This window comes from Schistocerca gregaria, chromosome 1 (genome assembly GCF_023897955.1).
Source record: "Schistocerca gregaria isolate iqSchGreg1 chromosome 1, iqSchGreg1.2, whole genome shotgun sequence".
NCBI classification, from domain to species: Eukaryota; Metazoa; Arthropoda; class Insecta; order Orthoptera; family Acrididae; genus Schistocerca; species Schistocerca gregaria.
Genome location: NC_064920.1, coordinates 470304620 through 470327232, shown reverse-complemented (window position 1 = coordinate 470327232; position 22613 = coordinate 470304620). Strand labels below are relative to the sequence as shown.

Here is a 22613-nt window from a genome sequence, read left to right as displayed (position 1 = left end):
AGCACATCATCTTCATGGTGTATGAATTTTAATGGCCAGTTGTGTATTTCATGCGCGTTGGGAATGAGATGTGGTCATGCAGTGGTGTGAATAGAATAGTGTATATGACAGTATGTGGCTACTTCCACTTCGATGAAGGATTCACATAATAAACCAATTTCTTTGTGCTGCGTTCTACAGCTGGTAGGAATTTATCGATGGTTAAAACTACAATTCCATTGTGGCAATATACCTATCGAGGTTAGGAGATGCTAGGACGAGATCAGATGTGGACTAAAGAGTCGTATTGTTTTAGCGTTGACCGACGACTTATCTTGTGACGACACTTACGGTGTGGTGGAGGAATGACCCATCCGATGGGAGGCGTCTGCACGGCGTTCGCGGCAGGTGCGAAGGCGGCGGCGGCAGCAGCTGCACTGGAGACGATGCTGGCTGCAGCTGGCAGCGCCGTGGCCGGAGGCGGAGCTGTTGCACCGGCAGCTGCTGCACCGGGTGCGGGTGAGGACAGCGGCGCGACCACGCCCAGAGCTCTGCCGAAGGCGGGCGGCACGGCGGGGGCCGTAGGCGCGACAGGCGGCGCCTGTGCCGCGGGGGCCGGCGCGAGGCTGGGGGCGGAGCCGGGGGTGGAGGGCGGCCCGCCGCTCAGGTCCAGGTCCAGGTCGTGCTGGAACGCTATTACCTCCAGCGCCTCCTTCAGTGCGTTGCCCTGGCTGTCCATCGCGGCCTCCACCTCTGCCGGATCCGGCCTGCAAATCGGGATCCGGATAACGGTTTTCATCAAAGACTTGGGAGAAAATACGAAGTAGTTTAATGTGTTTTACAAGTAGAGAGTATGAATATCGGTGGATGGGCTGACATGAGCTTAAATTGTGTTAAAACTACGTGACAACCCACACACATGGAGAGAACAGTCGAAAATACCCGTGAAATTTCAGACACATCTAGCTAAAGATTTTTCATTTGAAACATTCGCGCCCGTCTTTTAGGTCGTTGGTAGCTTTTTGAATTGTTCGTGTATGTCTGCCTACATTAATGTTCACAAACGAAGGGTACATCTGGAACCACTGTCATATTCTCTGTCTATAAATATTGATCATTTCGTGGGACATAGCTGGGAGGCAATAATATGGATCACACGCTCTCAGAATGTCAACTGTAAACCTCTTCGTGATATACAGTGCCTCTCTTGCAGCGTCTGCCACTGCAGTTTGTTGAGTATCTCCGCCAGCCGCGGTGGTCTAGCGGTTCTAGTCGCTCAGTCCCGAACCGCGCGACTGCTATGGTCGCAGGTTAGATTCCTGCCTCGGGCATGGATGTGTGTGACGTCCTTAGGTTAGTTAGGTTTAAGTAGTTCTAAGTTCTAGGGGACTTATGACCACAGCAGTTGAGTCCCATAGTGCTCAGAGCCATTTGAACCATTTGAGTTGTGTGACAAGTTTCATAATAAAATAAATGTTGTAGACTAACATAAAAATTTTCTTCGACACAAATTTCCACGACTTCATAAGTAGTTCTAAGTTCAGACACATTCGTACTAAGCCCAGCATTAAAGTCTGATGTTAGTTCCGCCGCAGTTCGCCGCCTACGCTTTTTTACCAGTCTGACCAACCTATGACGTCCGACATCTGTAATGAGGGGTCGTTACTCCATCCCATGACACCTGGATTTGGTTTCACCTGGTTTCCGCCACGTATTGAAGACTCTCACTACAGCACTCCTCGAATACCCGACAAGTTGTCCATTTTCCGAAATGCACGTGCTTAGCTTCTGGACCATCACAATTTGCCCTCGGTCAAGCTCAGATAGATTGTGTACCTACCCCATTCTACACACGAATAGTGCGATCAGTGATACTACACGCACCGTGCGTGTGTCTCACTACCAGTCATGCGTCGTAAGGTTGTTTGGTTGCTTGGTTGGTTTGTTGATTTGGGAGAGGAAGGAGACCAAACAGCTAGGTCATCGGTCCCATCGGATTAGGGAAGAATGGGGAACGAAGTTGGCCACGGTATTTCAAAGGAACGATTCCGCCATTTGCCTGAATCCATTTCGGGAAGTCACTGAAAACCTAAATCAGGATAGTCAGACACGTATATGAACCGTCATCCTCACGTGTGCTAACCACTGCACCACATCGCTCGGTCCTCGCCCAGTGGCTCTGCTATCGCCTGGAGGGGTTTATATCAACAGTAAGTCGATAGTCGTAATGTTCTGACTGATGAATGTAAATATCGCGAAAAAGTTGCTTGGTAGAAGTTTACATTTCATCAGTAGACATAACTCTTGTCAGAGATAAAACTTAACCATCGATTTTCGTTTGTCAATTACAAAATTGCTACTGTTTCATGGTTCTGCTGAAATTACCCTCAAGTTTATATACGGGGGCCGGACAAAAATATGAAAAGACCGCGAGAAATGCACGCTTGAACATAAATGCAAATGCTAGCTTGCAGGATGCACTGCAATAGCTGACCAAGAACGGCACCTGTGTAATATCCTCAATACGTTGCAAGTGTCAGCCGTGGTCAGAACAGTGTTCTGTGTAGTTGGGAGTGTATTATATCGGAGCTCATTGCATTCGAAAGTGCACAAATTATTGGTGCTCATACGATGCGTGCTTCCGTATCGAATGTAGCCCAAGTGTTTTACGTTTCTAGAGGTACCGATTGAAGACCTTACCCCATGCAGGCTGAGCTGCAACTCCAAAATGATTCATCAGTGTTGGAGATACTCGTATCAGGGAAACGTGGTACCGAAGCTATAAAACCAAGAATTTGGAGCAATGGAAGTATGTTATTTGGTCGGATGAGTCTTGTTTCACACTGTCTCCAATTCCTGACCGAGTTTACGTCCCAACACTGAAACAGTGCGGGTGTTCGGTGGCGATTTGGGCAGCCACAACGCAGTATTCCATGGGCTTCGTGGTTACTCTGCAAAGTCGCGTTACTGCCAAGGACTATGTAACCATTCTGCTTGATGAAGTCCATCACATGGTACAATGGTGATACTGTCTTCCAAGACGAATGATTCCTGTTCACACAGATCACATTGTCCAGGAGTGGTTCTGTGGGTCCGAGGATGAATTGTCGCATCTCCCCTGTGCGTCACAGTCACAACACCTGAATATTGTGGAGCCTTTGTGGTTTACTTTGAAGAGAAGGGTTTGTGATCCACGTACACCAGCATTACCTAAACTTGGCAGTATTTTGCAAGAAGAATGGTGTTATGCTGGAGCCAAGGCAGCCCCAGAGGGCCGGCAACCCATATTACACCACAGAGCAAGGTGTTATCTATGTCCAAGTCGTACGAAAAGCAGCATGGTAAACACCGGCTATTTACAAACAAGATAATGGAAACAGACATTCCGAGCACTACTTCCTGCAGGGGGAGCTCGAGCCACGGCTGCAGGAAGTATTACTACGCCAAAACCTGATTGGCTAGAGAGAGCTATTTAAGGGCTACAGCCAGCCCCGAAGTTCAGTTCACTCCGGATGCCGACCTCATGGACTTCGACTGATGAAGATTACGTCTACGTCTCTGAATTGGACTTTTACTAGCGTGTGTGGTAACAATAACTTTTGTGGAAAATTAGAACTGAACTTTTGTTTGCCTCAGTTAGTAGACTTTAACTGGCATCGTTATTGTTACCTTTCTTTTGTTGTTCAGTCATCAACCTTGTAACTTACATAATAAAAGTAGTGTTTGTGAATTTTAAGTCACAACAAATGGCATATTCCCTTTGAAACCATACAGGACCTGTAACTGTCCATTTCGATATAACTGCAAGCTGTTTTGAATGAATACTATTTTCTTAAACCGTATTAGGCATGGTAACATACTGTGTCAGTGGTGTTTTCTGTCCACTCCTTGTGTTTCAATGGCTTCTCTAATGGGTAATCATTCGCCGTGGCGATAATATTTTGGTTAAAGGAAGCATCACTTCATGGTTTCCTGACTGAAGGTAACCCTAAGTAATGAGAGGCCACGATAATGTAGAAACGTGGGGATGATTCTGAAAGAACAAACCATGGAACTTACAAGGGAAAGTTCCCATCGCACCCCCCCTCAGACTTAGTGGTATAATGGCCCCCTGTGGATAGCCTGTCAAAAACTGAACGTAGAGTAAACATGAAAACTGGAAGAACGTGTACTGAATTGTGAGAAAAGAAGCAAAATAGAACCATCGAAAGGGCCACGTTCAAGATATGCAACATCGAGCAAATGTAAATAGCCATGGCTTCGTGGTTGTGTGGTCACAGTGTTTCAGTGCGAACGAGGAGATCCATTTTCGTCCTTCCTCGATTTCCCCCACCCCCACCCCCCACCCCACCCCCGCCACAAACACACAATATTATACACACTATGAACTTATGCGGTCATTGGCGAATTTGTTGTCCCTCTGTAGTCTTGGCAACTGTCATACTATACGCTCGTTATACAGTGGAATATGAATCATGTGATAAAAATATACTACTGTTGCAAGTAAACGAGATGGACAGTGACATCTCTCACAGGACAAAAGATAAACGGGTTGAACTAAGTTACGACAAAGGAATTCAACAGTTAAAACTTAAACGAAATGTATGAGTCATACCATGTAGTACTTGTGTAGAAAAGGTAGGAGGTACGTACGTTTGGAGGTCCTTTCCTTATACCACGCTGTTGCAAACGGACGTTTCTCCACGACATTGACACAAAGCTGATAAAGCGAAGAGACAAGTCAATGACCGGACGGACAACTTCTAATTTTGTGGAAATAAAAGATGGAGCACGACGGAGATTTGAACATTCTCAGTCTATCACCACGACCACAGAATCACGACGCCACGTCTACTGTATCTTACTCGTGGCCCGTTCACCGTTTCTGTTCTGCTTCTTTTTTCATAGTTACTATCCTTCTTCCTGTTTTCATGCTTGATCAGTGTTCCGTTTTTGACGGGCTATCCACTGGGCTATGTTACCACTAAATACAGGGGAGGTGCGATGCGAAGTTTTGCCCCTGTTAGTTGTGATGGCAGATTCGATTGAAAGTTTGCAAAGTAATATTTCAGAGCTAGATCAGAAATGTAAGGACTATGGTATGAAGATTAGCATCTCCAAAACGAAAGTAATGTCAGTGGGAAAGAAATACAAACGGATTGACTGCCAAATAGGAGGAACAAAGTTAGAACAGGTTTCAAGTACTTAGGATGCATATTCTCAGAGGATGACAACATAGTGAAAGAACTGGAAGCGAGGTGTAGCAAAGCTAATGCAGTGAGCCCTCAGCTACGATCTGCTCTCTTCTGCAAGAAGGAAGTCAGTACCAACTAAGTTATCTGTGCAACGTTCAATCTTCCGACCAACTTTGTTGTACTCATATTTGAGCGAAAGCTGGGTGGATTCAGGTTACCTTATCAACAAGGTTGAGGTTACGGATATGAAAGTAACTAGGATGATTGCAGGTACTAGTAGATGGGAACAATGGCAGGAGGGTGTCCACAATGAGGAAATCAAAGAAAAACTGGGAATGAACTCTATAGATGTAGCAGTCAGGATGAACAGGCTTAGATGGTGGGGACATGTTAGACGCATGGGAGAAGCAAGGGTACCCAAGAGACTCATGGGTTCAGCAGTAGAGGGTAGGAAAGGAATCGGGGCAGACCAAGGAGCAGGTACCTGGATTCGGTTAAGAATGATTTTGAACTAATAGGTTTAACATCAGAAGAGGCACCAATGTTAGCACTCAATAGGGGATCATGGAGGAATTTTATAAGGGGGCTTTGCTCCAGACTGAACCCTGAAAGGCATAATCAGTCTTAAATGATGATGATGATGATGATGATGATGATGAGTGATATACGGACAGTATCTCGAGAGAATCGATATGTAACTTTTGTCTTTCACAGACGACAATCGATAATTAAGTTTCATATCTGAAAAGGGGTATTTCTTCTGATCACGTGCAAACTTCTACCACCGGCCGTTGTGGACGAGCGGTTCTAGGCGCTTCAGTCTGGAACCGCGCGACCGCTTCGGTCGCAGGTTCGAATCCTGCCTTGGGCATGGATGTGTGTGATGTCCTTAGGTTAGTTATGTTTAAGTAGTTCTAAGTTCTAGGGGACTAATGCCCTAAGATGTTAAGTCCCGTAGTGCTCAGAGCCATTTCAACCATTTTTGATAATCATAATCAGAGAACTACACTACTGGCCATTAAAGAAACTACACCAAGAAGAAATGCAGATGATAAACGGGTATTCATTGGATAAATATGTTATACTAGAACTGACATGTGATTATATTTTCACCCGATTTGGGTGCTTAGATCCTGAGAAATGAGTACCCAGAGCAACCACCTCTGGCCGTAATAACGGCCTTGATACGCCTGGGCCTTGAGGTCAAACAAAGCTTGGATGGCGTGTACAGGTACAGCTGCCAGTTAATTAAAACTTCTGAGTAACGTTCTTCGACCCCTGTGCGTAAAAGGAGCCTCTCCGTATTGCTTTAATGCAGCCCCACTATTTCTGTTGTTTCTTTGCCGAAACAGGTTTACGAGTAGTGCATTGCTCATCTTGTCCACTATCATGTTGACTGTCGGCAAATACAATGCAAATGATGCTTATCTCCCAACCTAACGGCAGGTCGTGACACTAACGAGACTAGCAACGCCCATACTGCTGTGCACAATCTGAACATCATTCCTGTAAAGTTGGCTACGCGTACGGTGAACATTTTGTCGTGTACACTGTCTCACGGAAATGAAAGAGTAATTATAACCCTGTTTCCAATTGTGACAAAGACCTAGTCGCAGTTGCAACACCTTTTCCATCAGATCACAGAAGTTAAGCGCTGTCGGGATTTCTTAGCACTTGGATGTGTCACCATCCTGATCTGCCGAGCGCTGATGGCAAGTGGAGTACACTCAGTTGTGAGGCCAACTGAGAAGCTACTTGACTGAGAAGCAGGGCCACCGGTCACGAAAATTGACAGCGGCCAGCAGAGTGGTGTGCTTATCACATGCCCCTCGATATCCGCCGTCCACTGATGCATATAGCTAAGGATGACACGGTGGTCGGTCGGTTTCGCTGGGCCTTTCGAGGCCTGCTCGGATGAAGTTTTTTTCTCTTTCCAAAAGAGGACTTCGCTGATTTTTTTTCTCAGCAGAACTACAAATGATGGTAAAAGTATATTGCGATGGGTGGAGATTAATTTTAAGTAAAATTAAGAATCCTTTTCTTTATACTGCTGTCTTGGTTTGTTGATACCATTAACTGAGAACTTTAGTTACATTTTGCAAACCAGTTTCGTTTGAATGGAAAAGTCATGATCTACACAACCATCTGTTCATAGTTAAGTAAATAGAAATGTGTATCTGGCACCTACTGAAAACCATTTAGTTCTCCAGTAACGTGTTACACAATAGCGACTTCAAGTGGCAGTAGAAATAAAAAGCTGGTAGCAATCTTGTGGTTCAGCCAACAACTATACACCGAACGGGGGTTTTAGTGTCTATATGGATCAGAGGAATTATATCAATTAACTAATTTGAAATGAAACTACAGTAAATCAGACACCACTAAATGGTACTGAGTTTTGGTGGATATGAAAGGTATTTAAGGTGATTTGATTATGTACAGCATCCGTAGGACCAATCGTACATATTGTTCTCAAGCACCCTACACTGGTTAGTCTACTGCTTGGCTCTACAGATCACCACCAGGACGAAGCTCTTGGTACATTCTGAGCCTCTAAGGAGGAGACACTTCAGTCAATGGCAACCAGGGTTTTCAGCCCACTAGCCACTGCCTACAGGGAACGACATTCGTGCTCGCGTGTCAGCGGTCCTCTCCTACCATAAATCAGAAAACAGCAGCTTCTTCATAGTGATTTCAGTCCGTAATGAGTATTATGGCCTACGACAGGCAAACTGAGAGAAGATGTGGGCTCCAGTTGGTCGGCCCTAACTGCTGTAGAGTCTGGGTCTCTCAACGTCAGAAAAGAGTTTTGTGGTCTCAATTCCCAGACCCAAAACGACCTCAGGGTCTCTCACGGTCTTAGTCTGTTAAGGGCAAAGCATAAGAGCCTAGTACCTCTCATCTCCTGGTGATTAGAAAGGGGGTATGTCTCCCCCCCCCTCCCTGTGTGTGCATAACTGGTGTACAATGAACTAACTCTGTCGGGGCAGAACTGTCTACTCCTCTTCTGCCCAGCACCCAGCGCAGAGAGGTTGTCAATAATCCTGCAACAGAGGGGTTTGGAAGCAATTTCAGAGGAAAAGCCAGTGAGTGCTAAGTCTCCATCCGAAAGCACAATGCTAGAAACGAATCGTACTACCCTTTAATTCACTAATAGTCTCGGTTTTTGCAACGTGAGTGTACTCTGTTCAACAGTAGTCTTCAAGCACAGGATGACTTAGACGCGTGATATCAGGGAGTTTGATCACAGCCAGATCATGTGTGCCTGGTGCTATTCCAAGGCTAATAATACGCACTGGTCTCTTCACTGGCCACAGTGTCAAATACCTCGACAGGAGAAAACACCCTCCACCTCACCACAGAGTATTTGCTGCGAGCACCAATGTGTGGAGTGAGACTGACATTGGCTCCAGAGGATGAAGTGGTAAGGCACGGCCTCATAACAGAGACGGCGGCGATTCATTTAAAATTATTCCCTCTCCATATTCTGGATGCCAAAATCACGTACATATTTCGCTGCTCACTGCACGTCACTGAGTAAAAATATCAGTAAGGACAGAGAAATGCCACCATTATGTGATGTAAGCTTAGAATCGTGTAATGGGAATACGATTTATTATTAACAGTAAGGTAGGGCAGACAGTGAGTTACTGTGAACATTTCAGTGATGGGACTGTTATCGTCAGTTTAAATAGCAAACCTACGCCGACAACTATACTCGATGTATACAAGCCGACATCGGAACCAAAGATGAAGAGATAAGGAAAGTAAGTGAGGATATCGAAAGGTTGATTAAGTATGTAAAGGGAGATGATAATGTAATGGACATGGGGGATTAGAATGTAGTTGTAGGGGAAGGAGTTAAAGGACAATATGAGCTTGCAATTAAGAATGAGAAGGGAGAAAGTCCTGCAGTAACTTTCAGCTATTAATAGCGAACATTTCGTTCAAGACTTGCAAGAGGAGAAAGCGTTATTTGAAAATTCCCAGGCACTGGAAGATTCCAGCTGGATTACATCATGGTCAGATTGAGATTCCGAAATCAACTGTCGGGTTGTAAGGCGTGCCCAGTAGCAGATATAGACTCATACCACAACATACTAATGATGAAGAATTAATTGAAATTTAAAAGATCGTCCGATATAACCAGTGAGGAAGGAAGTAGGATATAGAAGTACTGAGAAACGATGAGATGCGTTTGAGGGTTGGTAAAGATGTGGATACTGTAATAGAAAATACCACAGAAGGCAGTTCAAGTGAAGAGGACTGGGCATCTCTAAAACGAGCAGTAATAGATGTTAGATAGAGAAACATAGCTACAACGAAGACAAGTGCAAAGAAACCTTGGATAATAGGAGAAACACTTCAGTTGTTCCACGAAAAAAGTAAGTATAAAAATGTTCAGGGAAAGTTAGGAACATACAAATATATATATATATATATATATATATATATATATATATATATATATATATATATATATCTTAGGAATGAGATTTAGGAAGTGCAGGGTAGCCAAAGCGGAATGGCTGAAAGAAAAGTATGAAAAAATCTAAAAAGATATGAAGGAATGATTCAGTACATAGAAAATTCAAAAGAATCTGGTGAAATAAAAAGCAAGGGAGGCAACATTAAGAGTGCGATGGGACTCTTAACTGTTAAGCGGAGACGAAAGAACATATATGTCGAGAAACTAAAACGAAAGCTTCTGCAAGGGGGAGAACTTGTCTGATTACATGGTTGAAGTAGGAATGGTAGTTATTACGAAAGAAATAGGGAACCAAGTATGACAGTTAGTTTAATATAGCTTTGGGAGACATCGATTACATAAGGCCGAAGGGATGGATAACATTCCATAGGAATTTCTCAAACTGCTGGGGCAGTGGCAATCGAACGGCTATTCAAATTGGTGTGTAGAATCAGTGAGACGAACGACATACCATACTACTTTTTGATAAAAATTATCCACACAGTTTCGAATACAGCAAGAGGAGGTAAGTGAACCTTAGTACAAACAGCTTAACAGTTCATGCGTCCAAGTTGCTGACAAGAGTAAATACAGAACACTGCTTCAATAGTAGTGACTTGCGTATTGTGACGAGCCAGTTGCTCGGCCACCATTGAGCAGACGTTTTCAATTGGTGAGAGATCTGGAGAATGTGCTGGCCAGGGCACCAGTCGAACATTTTTGAACCTAGAAAAGCCCGTACAGGACCTGCTACATGCAGTTGTGCATTATCCTGCTGAAATGTAGGATTTCGCAGGGATCGAATGAAGGGTAGAGCCACGGGTCGTAACACATCTGAAATGAAGCGTCCACTGTTCACAGTGCCGTCAATGCGAACAAGAGGTGACCGAGACGTGTAACCAATGTCACGCCATATCATCACGCCGGATGATACGCCAGTATGGCGATGACGAATACACGCTTCCAATGTGCGTTCACTGCGATGTCGTCAAACACAGATTCGACTATCATGGTGCTGTAAACAGAACCTGGATTCATCCGAACAAATGACGTTTTGCCATTCGTGCGCCCAGGTTCGTCGTTGAGTATACCATCGCAGGCGCTCCTGTCTGTGATGCAGCGTCAAGGGTAACCGCAGCCACGGTCTCCGAGCTGATAGTCCATGCAGCTGCAAACGTTGTCGAACTGTTCGTGCAGATGGTTGTTGTCTTGCAAACATCCCCATCTATTGACTCAGGGATCGAGACGTGGCTGCACGATCCGTTACAGCCATGCCGATAAGATGCCTGACATCTCGACTGCTAGTGATACGAGGCCGTTGGGATCCAGCACGGCGTTCCGTATTACCCCTCTGAACCCACCGATTCCATATTCTGCTAACAGTCATTGGATCTCGACCAACGTGAGCAGCAATGTCGCGATACGATAAACCGCAATCGCGATAGGCTAGAATCCGACCTTTATCAAAGTCGGAAACGTGATGGTACGCACTTCTCCTCCTTACACGAGGCACCGTAATAACGTTCACCAGGCAACGCCTGTCAAGTGCTGTTTGTGTATGAGGAATCGGTTGGAAACTTTCTCATGTGAGCACGTTGTAGGTGTCGCCACCGGCGCCAACCTTGTGTGAATGCTCTGAAAAGCTAGTCATTTGCATATCACAGCATCTTCTTCCTGTCAGTTAAATTTGGCGTCTGTAGCACGTCGTCTTCGTGGTGTTGCCATTTTAATGGCCAGTAGTGTAGTTTCAGACGATTAATGTGAAGGTATGAGACACTTAGGTAACAACTGTAAATTTACAAATGATGTACGGGAATGCAGACGAGTAATGTCGATTATGTTATTCGAAGATATTCTCCTAAGTTATTTAAACATTCCCTATGCCATAGCTTCACTACTGTGAATTTGGGTAGTATCCTGAATGGCGAAAAGTGACAAGTCGATGAAAGAAGAAACATGGTGAGCTGGAGGGCAGAGCACTCACGTGTCGGGCACGCGAATGGGCGTCGAGATGGAGGCGCGCTCCCACATGAGCCTCCTCAGCTGGTCGCCCGTCATGTTGCGCTTCTTCAGCTCGCGGATCGTCACCTTGCCCACGCGCTGAAACAACACACCAGACCTTCTCTACTACTGAAATACATGCACAGCAGATATGAGTTATCAGAGACGGTATATTCATGTTTTCTGAATGGTTGGAGAAAGCAATTGAAAATTCCGAAATACTGATCGCTAACGAATCCGAACAATATATCGGGTGTTCAAAAAGTCAGTATAAATTTGAAAATTTAATAAATCACGGAATAATGTAGATAGAGAGGTACAAATTGACACACATGCTTGGAATGACATGGGGCTTTATTAGAACAAAAAAAGAATATAAAAGTTCAAAAAAATGTCCGACAGATGGTGCTTCATCTGATCAGAATAGCAATAATTAGCATAACAAAGTAAGACAAAGCAAAGATGATGTTCTTTACAGGAAATGCTCAATATGTCAACCATCATTCCTCAACAATAGCTCTAGTCGAGGAATAAGGTTGTGAACAGCACTGTAAAGCATGTCCGAAGTTATGGTGAGGCATTGGCGTCGGATGTTGTGTTTCAGCATCCCTAGAGATGTCGGTTGATCACGATACACTTGCGACTTCAGGTAACCCCAAAGCCAATAATCGCACGGACTGAGGTCTGGGGACCTGGCAGGCCAAGCATGACGGAAGTGGTGGCTGAGCACACGATCATCAGCAAATGACGCGCGCAAGAGATCTTTCACGCGTCTAGCAATACTTTGTTTCTTTTGGTTCTAATAAAACCCCATGTCATTCCAAGCATGTGTGTCAATTTTTACCTCTCTATCTACATTATTCCGTGGTTTATTAAGTTTTCAAATTTATACTGACTTTTTGATGACCCTGTAGTTTGAACAACTTATAGTACATTTACTGGGAAATGTGTCGCTGGTAATTCGTAGGCTTATTTGGCCACTACAAGATTGTTCACAGGCATATTTTGTAACCATTATTAGGGAGCATGAATATAGCTGCTAACATGGTTTCTCTGTAGACCTCACACTCGGAATACTTAAATGCATACCTACATAGATTGACAATGTCTCCGGTGTTTCTGTTTCGGTTTTGCATTTTACATAGTGATTTTTAGCCGACGCACATGGAGAGAGATGTTGTCGATAATCTCCATGAAGCTTCAAACACATTTACCTGAAGCAGATTTTTCAGTTGAGTCATACTCGGCTGGGTTTTACCTGCTTCGTGGCTTTTGGAATTTAGGACGTGTTTAAGATATACACTCTAAGACAAAAAAAAAAGAACAAAAAAAACGACGCACCGCGAAGGAGCTGTGGAAATTGGTCACAAATTGATATTCACACAAGTATCGTCCGAAAATACAAAACCGTAATATGAAAATACGAAACTGTAAACTTTGGCGGTCAATGTAACGGGTGATCAAAAAGTCACCATAAATTTGAAAAGTTAATAAACCACGGAATAATGTAGATAGAGAGGTAAAAATTGACACACATGCTTGGAATGACATTGGGTTTTATTACAACAACAAAAAAGAAACAAATATTGCTAGACGCTTGAAAGATCTCTTGCGCGCGTCATTTGGTGATGATAGTGTGCTCAGCCGCCACTTTCGTCATGCTTGGCCTCCCAGGTCCCCAGACCTCAGTCCGTGCTATTATTGGCTTTGGGGTTACCTGAAGTCGCAAGTGTATCGTGATCGACCGACATCTCTAGGGATGCTGAAAGACAACATCCGACGCCAATGCCTCACCATATCTCCGGACATGCTTTACAGTGCGGTTCACAAGATTATTTCTCGACTACAGCTATTGTTTAGAAACGATGGTGGACATATTGAGCATTTCCTGTAAAGTAGATCATCTTTGCTTTGTCTCACTTTGTTACGCCAGTTATTGCTATTCTGTTCAGATGAAGCGCCATCTGTCGGACATTTTTTTGCACTTTTGTATTTTTTTGGTTCTAATAAAACCCCATGCCATTCCAAGCACGTGTGTCAATTTGTACCTCTCTGTCTACATTATTCCGTGATTTATTCAGTTTTCAAATTTATGCTGACTTTTTGATCACCCGGTATGAATGTGTACTGCTGTAGCGCAGTATTGCCAAACAGCTGCCAGGCATAGTAAACAGGAGAAATGTCGATACTCGGGCATGAAGTCTTTGCGAATTTCATTTCGTGTACTCAGTTGGACAGCGACTAAGCCTCGCAGACAGGCGTGTGGACAATATACGCAGAAGTCTGCATTTGAGTGAGAATGTATAGATGAGCTCAAGTCGCACGACATTTGAATAGGAACGATGATACTGTTCGACCACAGCGTCAGTAAGGAAGCGGTCGACCTAGAGAGACGACGGAACGAGAGGACCGAGCAATCGTCGGAGAGGCACTCAGAGCGCCGGATTCATCATTATCATCCATCCGACATTCGAGTGGTCCTTCAGTGACCACTTAGTAGGAGGGTCAAAGAAAGGATGCTGAACTCATGGTAATATTATTGACCTCTGTAGATCAGTTCCTAGACTACGAAGGAAGCACTTGAGAATTCACGACATCCAGAAATACACTCCTGGAAATGGAAAAAAGAACACATTGACACCGGTGTGTCATTCCCACCATACTTGTTCCGGACACTGCGAGAGGGCTGTACAAGCAATGATCACACGCACGGCACAGCGGACACACCAGGAACCGCGGTGTTGGCCGTCGAATGGCGCTAGCTGCACCGCCGCCGTCAGTGTCAGCCAGTTTGCCGTGGCATACGGAGCTCCATCGCAGTCTTTAACACTGGTAGCATGCCGCGACAGCGTGGACGTGAACCGTATGTGCAGTTGACGGACTTTGAGCGAGGGCATATAGTGGGCATGCGGGAGGCCGGGTGGACGTACCGCCGAATTGCTCAACACGTGGGGCGTGAGGTCTCCACAGTACATCGATGTTGTCGCCAGTGGTCGGCGGAAGGTGCACGTGCCCGTCGACCTGGGACCGGACCGCAGCGACGCACGGATGCACGCCAAGACCGTAGGATCCTACGCAGTGCCGTAGCGCACCGCACCGCCACTTCCCAGCAAATTAGGGACACTGTTGCTCCTGGGCTATCGGCGAGGACCATTCGCAACCGTCTCCATGAAGCTGGGCTACGGTCCCGCACACCGTTAGGCCGTCTTCCACTCACGCCCCAACATCGTGCAGCCCGCCTCCAGTGGTGTCGCGACAGGCGTGAATGGAGGGACGAATGGAGACGTGTCGTCTTCAGCGATGAGAGTCGCTTATGCCTTGGTGCCAATGATGGTCGTATGCGTGTTTGGCGCCGTGCAGGTGAGCGCCACAATCAGGACTGTATACGACCGAGGCACGCAGGGCCAACACCCGGCATCATGGCGTGGGGAGCGATCTCCTACACTGGCCGTACACCTCTGGTGATCGTCGAGGGGACACTGAATAGTGCACGGTACATCCAAACCGTCATCGAACCCATCGTTCTACCATTCCTAGACCGGCAAGGGAACTTGCTGTTCCAACAGGACAATGCACGTCCGCATGTATCCCGTGCCACCCAGCGTGCTCTAGAAGGTGTAAGTCAACTACCCTGGCCAGCAAGATCTCCGGATCTGTACCCCATTGAGCATGTTTGGGACTGGATGAAGCGTCGTCTCACGCGGTCTGCACGTCCTGCACGAACGCTGGTCCAACTGAGGCGCCAGGTGGAAATGGCATGGCAAGCCGTTCCACAGGACTACATCCAGCATCTCTACGATCGTCTCCATGGGAGAATAGCAGCCTGCATTGCTGCGAAAGGTGGATATACAGTGTACTAGTGCCGACATTGTGCATGCTCTGTTGCCTGTGTCTATGTGCCTGTGGTTCTGTCAGTGTGATCATGTATCTGACCCCAGGAATGTGTCAATAAAGTTTCCCCTTCCTGGGACAATGAATTCACGGTGTTCTTATTTCAATTTCCAGGAGTGTATATGGCCCCAGTGTGGCGAAACAGATTCTTTTTGATAGGTGCATACGGGGCCTAAAGAAGGCATAAAAAACTGCCGAAACTGGGAGTGGAAATGAAATAAAAGAACTTCTCAATTTACTCGGCTGGTGGACGGATTTCTTTTTGACCAGGCGCTGTCCCACGTCCACTTGGATCAACAGAGACTGGAATCTCAATGGCTGGAGTAGAACTGTCTTCAGTGATGAACTGATCGCTGATCGCCAGCGAGGACGTGTCTGGAGAGGCCCTGGACAGTGGTGCGGTAGCAGCCTGACTGTCGTCCGCACACGGCCCCACGACCAGGACTCATGGTTTCGGGTGCCATTTCATCGCACAGCAGGATCCCTTTGGTTCGGTGTTCGCGGCGCCCTTACAGGACAGCCCTACGTCGACCATACTCTACGCCCTTGGCCAGAAAGGTCGCCGGACTTCTCTTCAGTTGCAATCGTTTGGGGTATTATGGGCTGGGCCTTTCATCAGCTCGGTCTTCTAACGGTCTAACACGCCAATGGGACAGAATTTGGGTCGATATCCCTCAGGAGGACATCCAACAACTCTGTCAATTAATGCCAAGCTGAATAAGTGCTTGCATAAGGGTCAGCAGTGAACCAACGCTTTATTAAATTGCTCAACTTCTGAAGCTCTTCCTCTTGAATAAATCCTCATTTTTTTCTCAAACTGTAATCATTTGTTTCTCTGTACAGGTACATTACATCTACCGATTCCCCTCTCATTTGGATAAATTATTCGTGGTGCGTCATTTCTTTTTCTTTGTCTTAGAATGTATTAACTACATCTGTACTCCGCAAGCCACCTTAAGGTGTGGGAGTGTGGTGGAATGTGCTCGTGGCACCACTATCATCCCCCCCTCCCCCGCTCCCCTCCTCACCTATCTTGTTCCATTAACAAGTGGTGCGCAGAAAGAAAGACTGTCTAGTTGTACCCATCCAAAGAGACGCAACTTCAGTACATATCGGGTTTTTCTTAATCAAGAGATATGTATGCTGCTAACCTTTTTAAAATGTAAGGCCGGCTAGTATTCCGCCAAACAATCCATAAACAAGTTATATAGCTGCAAGCTCCTATCTTCAGGTGGCTCTATTTGACATGAAATTAAAATTTGGCAGTAGTACTATGTTGTTGAATACTTTAACTAAGGGGAGTAACAGTCAAGTGGAGGTACGGAATGGGCCTGGTTAATACAGTCTAAGCGTGGACATCAGCTGCCGGCGTAAACGAAAGGTGCAGAGTTTTTATCGACAAAAAGGATATTTATTCATTATTCGGAGTACAATTGGGCGCGCCCAGTTTGGTTTACAATAGGGATTCCGGCATGTGATGACAAATGTAAAATTTTACGATCAAACAGTCACTGCTACCAAAACAATATTTTTTTTTTCCTTTATTGTATTTTCATTCTTTTAACACTTAAAGGTTGCTTATTGGATGTGAGAGTTTGATAGCATTGGTGCAACACTGTGCTCTACAGCCAAAAGAGTAACCAGGGAAATTTTACATCAAAAAAGAAAAAAAATACATGTAAGTCCATTTCGATCAGAATTGTCGTAAGCAAGCGAAGCTACTAAAGAGCTAGCGAACCAGTCACAATCATACCATAACGCCAAAGACGAGAAACATACAGACAAATCTGAATAAGGAAGTTCAAAAGTATTCCAGCATTTATTGTGATATAAAATCACCCATGCAAAGATTTTATGGTCATATTAAAATAATGGAACCAATCAGACTAACTATACAAGCTGTGAAATTCTATGAAACTCATAGTAAAGCTACAAACAGAGACAGGAATCGTTAAAGGGATCGTAGGTGGTAAAAGAAGAGCTGACAGAAGCAGGGATAGTATAATATGAAATACACGACTAGACAGTCGGCCAGGCTTAAAAACGTAAGAAAACCGGAATAGTTAATCTGAGGATAGCAAAAGAATACAATCTGAGATAATGAAAATAATATGCGCACAAAAAGACTATGAGAAAATTCTAAAATATCCTTCGATGTACATCGCTTGGTCCCGTAGGACCCAGGCGTGGGTAATAACTAAAAAAAATAATCCTCTGTAGCTTGGATCCAGAGAATAAACAGAAAATCGTGCAAATAAGGAGAAGTCGGTTCACGCCATAGCTCGGAGGCTATGAGCCAGAGTAAATCGCATTAAAAATAGAAAAGTTGTTCACTGCGACGCGCTCCTTGCGATAAGGCCCAGCCATTAGTACCACGCCATCGGACCGTCTACGACTGCGACCTTGCGTTCTTTCGTATTTCTTTGGTTACAACCGTCCTCTCGGTAAGTAGCTTACAACGGCTTTGGTATTATGGTTTGATTGTGACTGGTTCGCTAGCTCTTTAGTAGTTTCTCTTGCTCACGACAACTCTGCAGGAAATGGATTTTCATGTACTTATTTATTTGCTGTCATTTACATTTAAAATGACTCTCAGTGACTAAGAAAGGTCGTGTTTTCACCATATTAAATTGTACATATCCATAAAATGAAGTTTATTTAGTTTCTTAGTGATATAACAAAGTTGCAGTTTTATGTGCTTGGAAACTTAAAACTAATTATGTAAAAGAAAAAATTAACAATTTATGTTAAAGAAAATAGAGCGAAAGAGAGTTAAGAATCGTAGAATACCACCACCGATTTTGTCCACGGGGTGTCACTTCCGGGCAGCCACAACCCGATCTACTACCACTCGCCATTCGAGGGCGATTCTTTCATCTACTTTCACTTAAATGGTGTGATCCTTCATCTAGTTTAGTTTCTGTCTAGTGTGTGCTCTACATGTCAGCACATGCTATCTTCTGATTCTACATTTGTGTTCAATGTAGTATTACTGTCTACCGTACACTAGTTTTCATGACACTCTGCTGATAATCATCAGTTTAGATTCAGTATGATACTATTCGTAGTTTTACTAGTCTAGATTCTTTAGAAATATACCATGGCTTTTTGTATGCATAAGCGTTCCACACCTAGGTATATAGGATTCATTTCCATCAGTAGCTAACTATTCTAACACATCACCGAGCCTATGTTAGTACTTTACAATTAACCATTCTTTATTGACTTATCTTCAATTGCGCCGCAGTTGTCTGATCTGCTGTCACTACTACCCTTGTCTGTCTCGTTACTACCGTCCGTAGACTCATTCGTCGCATGAGCTCGTCCCTTGTACTCTCGTACCTACAAGTGTCTATGTAGCGATCTACACTACTGGCCATTAGAACTGCTACACCAAGGAGAAATGCAGATGATAAACGGGTATTCATTGGACAAATATATTATACTAGAATTGACTTGTGATTTCATTTTCACGGAATTTGGGTGCATAGATCCTGAGAGTCAAACAGAGGTTGGATGGTGTGTACAGGTACAGCTGCCCACGCAGCTTCAACACGATACCACAGTTCATCAATAGTAGTAACTGGCGTATTCCGACGAGCCAGTTGCTCGGCCACCATTGAACAGACGTTTTCAATTGGCGAGAGATCTGGAGAATGTGCTGACCAGGGCAGAAGTCGAACATTTTCTGTATCCAGAAAGGCCCATACAGGACCAGCAACATGCGGTCGTGGATTATCCTGCTAAAATGTAGCGTTTCGGAGGGATCGAATGAAGGGTAGAGCCACGGGTCGTAGCACGTCTGAAACGTAACGTCCACTGTTCAAAGTGCCGTCAGTGCGAACAAGAGGTGACCGAGACGTGTAACCAATGGCACCCGATACCATCACGCCGGGTGATACGCCAGTATGGCGATGGCGAATACACGCTTCCAATGTGAGTTCACCGCGATGTCGCGAAACACGGATGCGACCATCATGATGCTGTAAAGAGAACCTAGATTCATCCGAAAAAATGACGTTTTGCTATTCGTGCGCCCAGGTTCGTCGTTGAGTACACCATCGCTGGCGCTCTTGTCTGTGATGCAGCGTCAAGGGTAACCGCAGCCACGGTCTCCGAGCTGATAGTTCATGCTGCTGCAAACGTTGTCGAACTGTTCGTGCAGATGGTTGTTGTCTTGCAAACATTCCCATCTATTGACTCAGGGATCGAGTCGTAGCTGCACGATCCGTTACAGCCATGCCGGTAAGATGCCGGACATCTCGACTGCTAGGGATACGAGGCCGTTGGGCTCCAGCACGGCGTTCCGTATTGCACTCCTGAACCCACCGATTCCATATTCTGCTAACAGTCATTGGATCTCGACCAACGCGAGCAGCAATGTCGCGATACGATATACTGCAATCGCGATAGCCTACAATCCGACCTTTATCAAAGTCGGAAACGTGATGGTACGCATTTCTCCTCCTTACACGAGGCATCACAACAACGTTTCACCACGCAACGGCGGTCAACTGCTGTTTGTGTATGAGAAATCGGTTGGATATTTTCCTCATGTCAGCACGTTGTAGTTGTCGCCACCGGCGCCAACCTTGTGTGAATGCTCTGAAAAGCTAATCATTTGCATATCACAGCACTTTCTTCCTGTCGGTTAAATTACGTATCTGTAGCACGTCATCTTCGTGGTGCAGCAATTTTAATGGCCAGTAGTGTAGATATTCTGTCTGCACAGAGTCGTTTGGATCGTTCACGGGATCGTGTCTCTGAGTGATTATTTTTAGTCGTCGTGTGAGGGTGCTAGTGGTGTTTCCTGCGACCAATGGTCACAATACTGACGTTTTTCGCTGGGGCCCTTCTGTTTCCACAGACACAACGATTCTCCAAAGTGGACGCATCAGCTAGACTCCTGGTATCAGGTGAGTACGGCCCAGCGACGCAGCAGAGGCTCGCCTGTGCGACGTACCTTCCAGTTCATGACGGCGCCCTTGCGCTGTCGCGCGCGCGTCTTACTCTTGGTCTTGATGACCATGACTCCGCGCTGCTCCTGGCTGGGGTCGTCGCTGGGCCCCAGAGAGATGCTGTACTCCTGCAGGTACTGGTGCGCCGCCGCCTGGTTCACCGCACGCTCCAGCGACACCACGATCTTCGCCCACTGCAAAACGAGTCACGGTACAAGCTGAGGCTCCCCGCAATAGCAGTAAAACTAGACACAGTTTCTAAGATGTCGTGTTTTATTAGGAACGGACGCCTCTGCACGAGATGCTTCACAGACTTGTACCAGTGGCTACTTATTCACACACAAAATGCAAATATCAGAATATAAATTTGATAGGAAATGCCAAATGCCCAAGCAATCATGGCTAATGGAAAATAGCCAAACTGTAGAGGCACTGTAATCTCCCTGTCGTTGTATTTTGCTGATGCTTAACCTACGGTTTTCTTTGCGGCGATCGAACATTGGTAAGGGTTGGTTAAAAGAGAGACCACGCTTCGTATGAAATTTGGTCGTGTTTCCTAACACGGAACTCTGCCTCTTTTCCTTACTAATATTGAAGTGAAATTTAAATGGAACGTTTGCTCCCAAAGGTTAACAATTCATACAATTTACTTCGTTTATTGAGCTGGTACTTAACGCACTTCCTAACAACAGTTAAACCCCAACTTTTAATATTAGCTGTAAAATTAAGTTCGACTGTCATACTGAGGATTGCCATTGTTGTATTCTTTCTGTGAATTAAACTACGACACAATAAAACTTATCTTTAATATTAATAAGCGTCCAAGTAATAGAAGGGGCGATCGAAAAGTTTCCATTCGAAGACTGTACCGCTGCGGTCGCAGGTTCGAATCCTGCCTCGGGCATGGATGTGTGTGACGTCCTTAGGTTAGTTAGGTTTAACAGTTCTAAGTTCTAGGGGACTGATGCCCTCAGAAGTTAAGTCCCATTGTGCTCACAGCCATTTGAACAATTTTTTGAAGACAGTACAGTCCAGAATCGGTATGCCAATTTGGCAAAAGCGTCGTGAACACTGACAAGGGAACCCTCCATACTGTAAATCACGGATTTTGATGCGCTTCAAATACGTTGTAGAGGCACTTACCCTGAGTATCTGGCTATCCTGTTTTTTAGTGACAGGCCTTAATTTTTGAGATAATCGGTTTTGAAGTTCATTGCGCGCTTTGTATATCCGTAATATTACACATATTTCGAATAAGTCAGCGTAGCGCAGCGATAAAGGTTGATGGCTACCGCTCTGAAATTATTGTCTTCGAATCCTGCTCGTGTACTTTTTTTTCCAAAATCGACCGAATTTATCAATTTTATTTCAAAGAATATCAACAAACAGTGTAAGGTGTGCGATATTGTAAAGATATATTCAGTTATTTATTTTTTCAAATATTCATTCCGTTTGTGGTTCGCAGTTGAAGTTCCAAATGTTCGTACAACGGTCGCTTCTAGTATCACCAAGTGTGTGTGTGTGTGTGTTTGAGGTTTACGGGCGCTAAACAGCGTGGTCATCAGCGCCCTCTAGTATCACAAAAATCGATCTCCACCCATTATCGTCCCCTCTCCCGTGAATGCCGTTAGCCGTAACGGGAACTCCAGCTCCTAGGCCAATGAGGATGCGAGTTGCATTCCTTTACGTTCGCATCTAACTACAGCGCCAGTTGCTCGCAAAGCGTCTCTAGTGCCGTGTGTTAGAGAAATTCTGTGAAATGGAAGAACAAAGTGTTTCTTCAGCAGTACAGCCAGAAGACGTTCCTCAAGTAGAGGAGTTGAACGAAGAATCAAAAGGCGGATTCACAAACGCCATTAAATACACTGAAAATCTATTCCGCCATTTGAATCTCGTAACGAATACACCACCTAGCGTGATCTCTGCCAATTCCATTGCAACTGGGAATGAGATATGTATCGCAATACAGGATCTCTTGGTCGAAAGACAGATGATTATTCATGATGAACTGATAGATTTCAACGAAGAAGATGAATTGGGAGAATATGATGCGAACCACAAACTGAATGAATATTTGAAAAAAATAATAACTGAATATATCTTTCGGTCGATTTGAAAAAA

General features: G+C 45.0%; 1 protein-coding gene across 1 annotated transcript in view; it reads right to left on the bottom strand.

Moving 5' to 3' along the window:
* LOC126353098 (uncharacterized) overlaps positions 1-22613 on the bottom strand; it is a 287154-nt gene that overhangs the window by 61206 nt on the left and 203335 nt on the right. Inside the window, exons 13-15 of the mRNA XM_050002737.1 lie at positions 20498-20686; positions 11627-11742; positions 331-746 (exon numbers count right to left, since the gene is read on the bottom strand). Of these exons, the coding sequence (XP_049858694.1) occupies positions 331-746; positions 11627-11742; positions 20498-20686 (721 nt within the window). The remainder of the gene's footprint in view (positions 1-330; positions 747-11626; positions 11743-20497; positions 20687-22613) is intronic.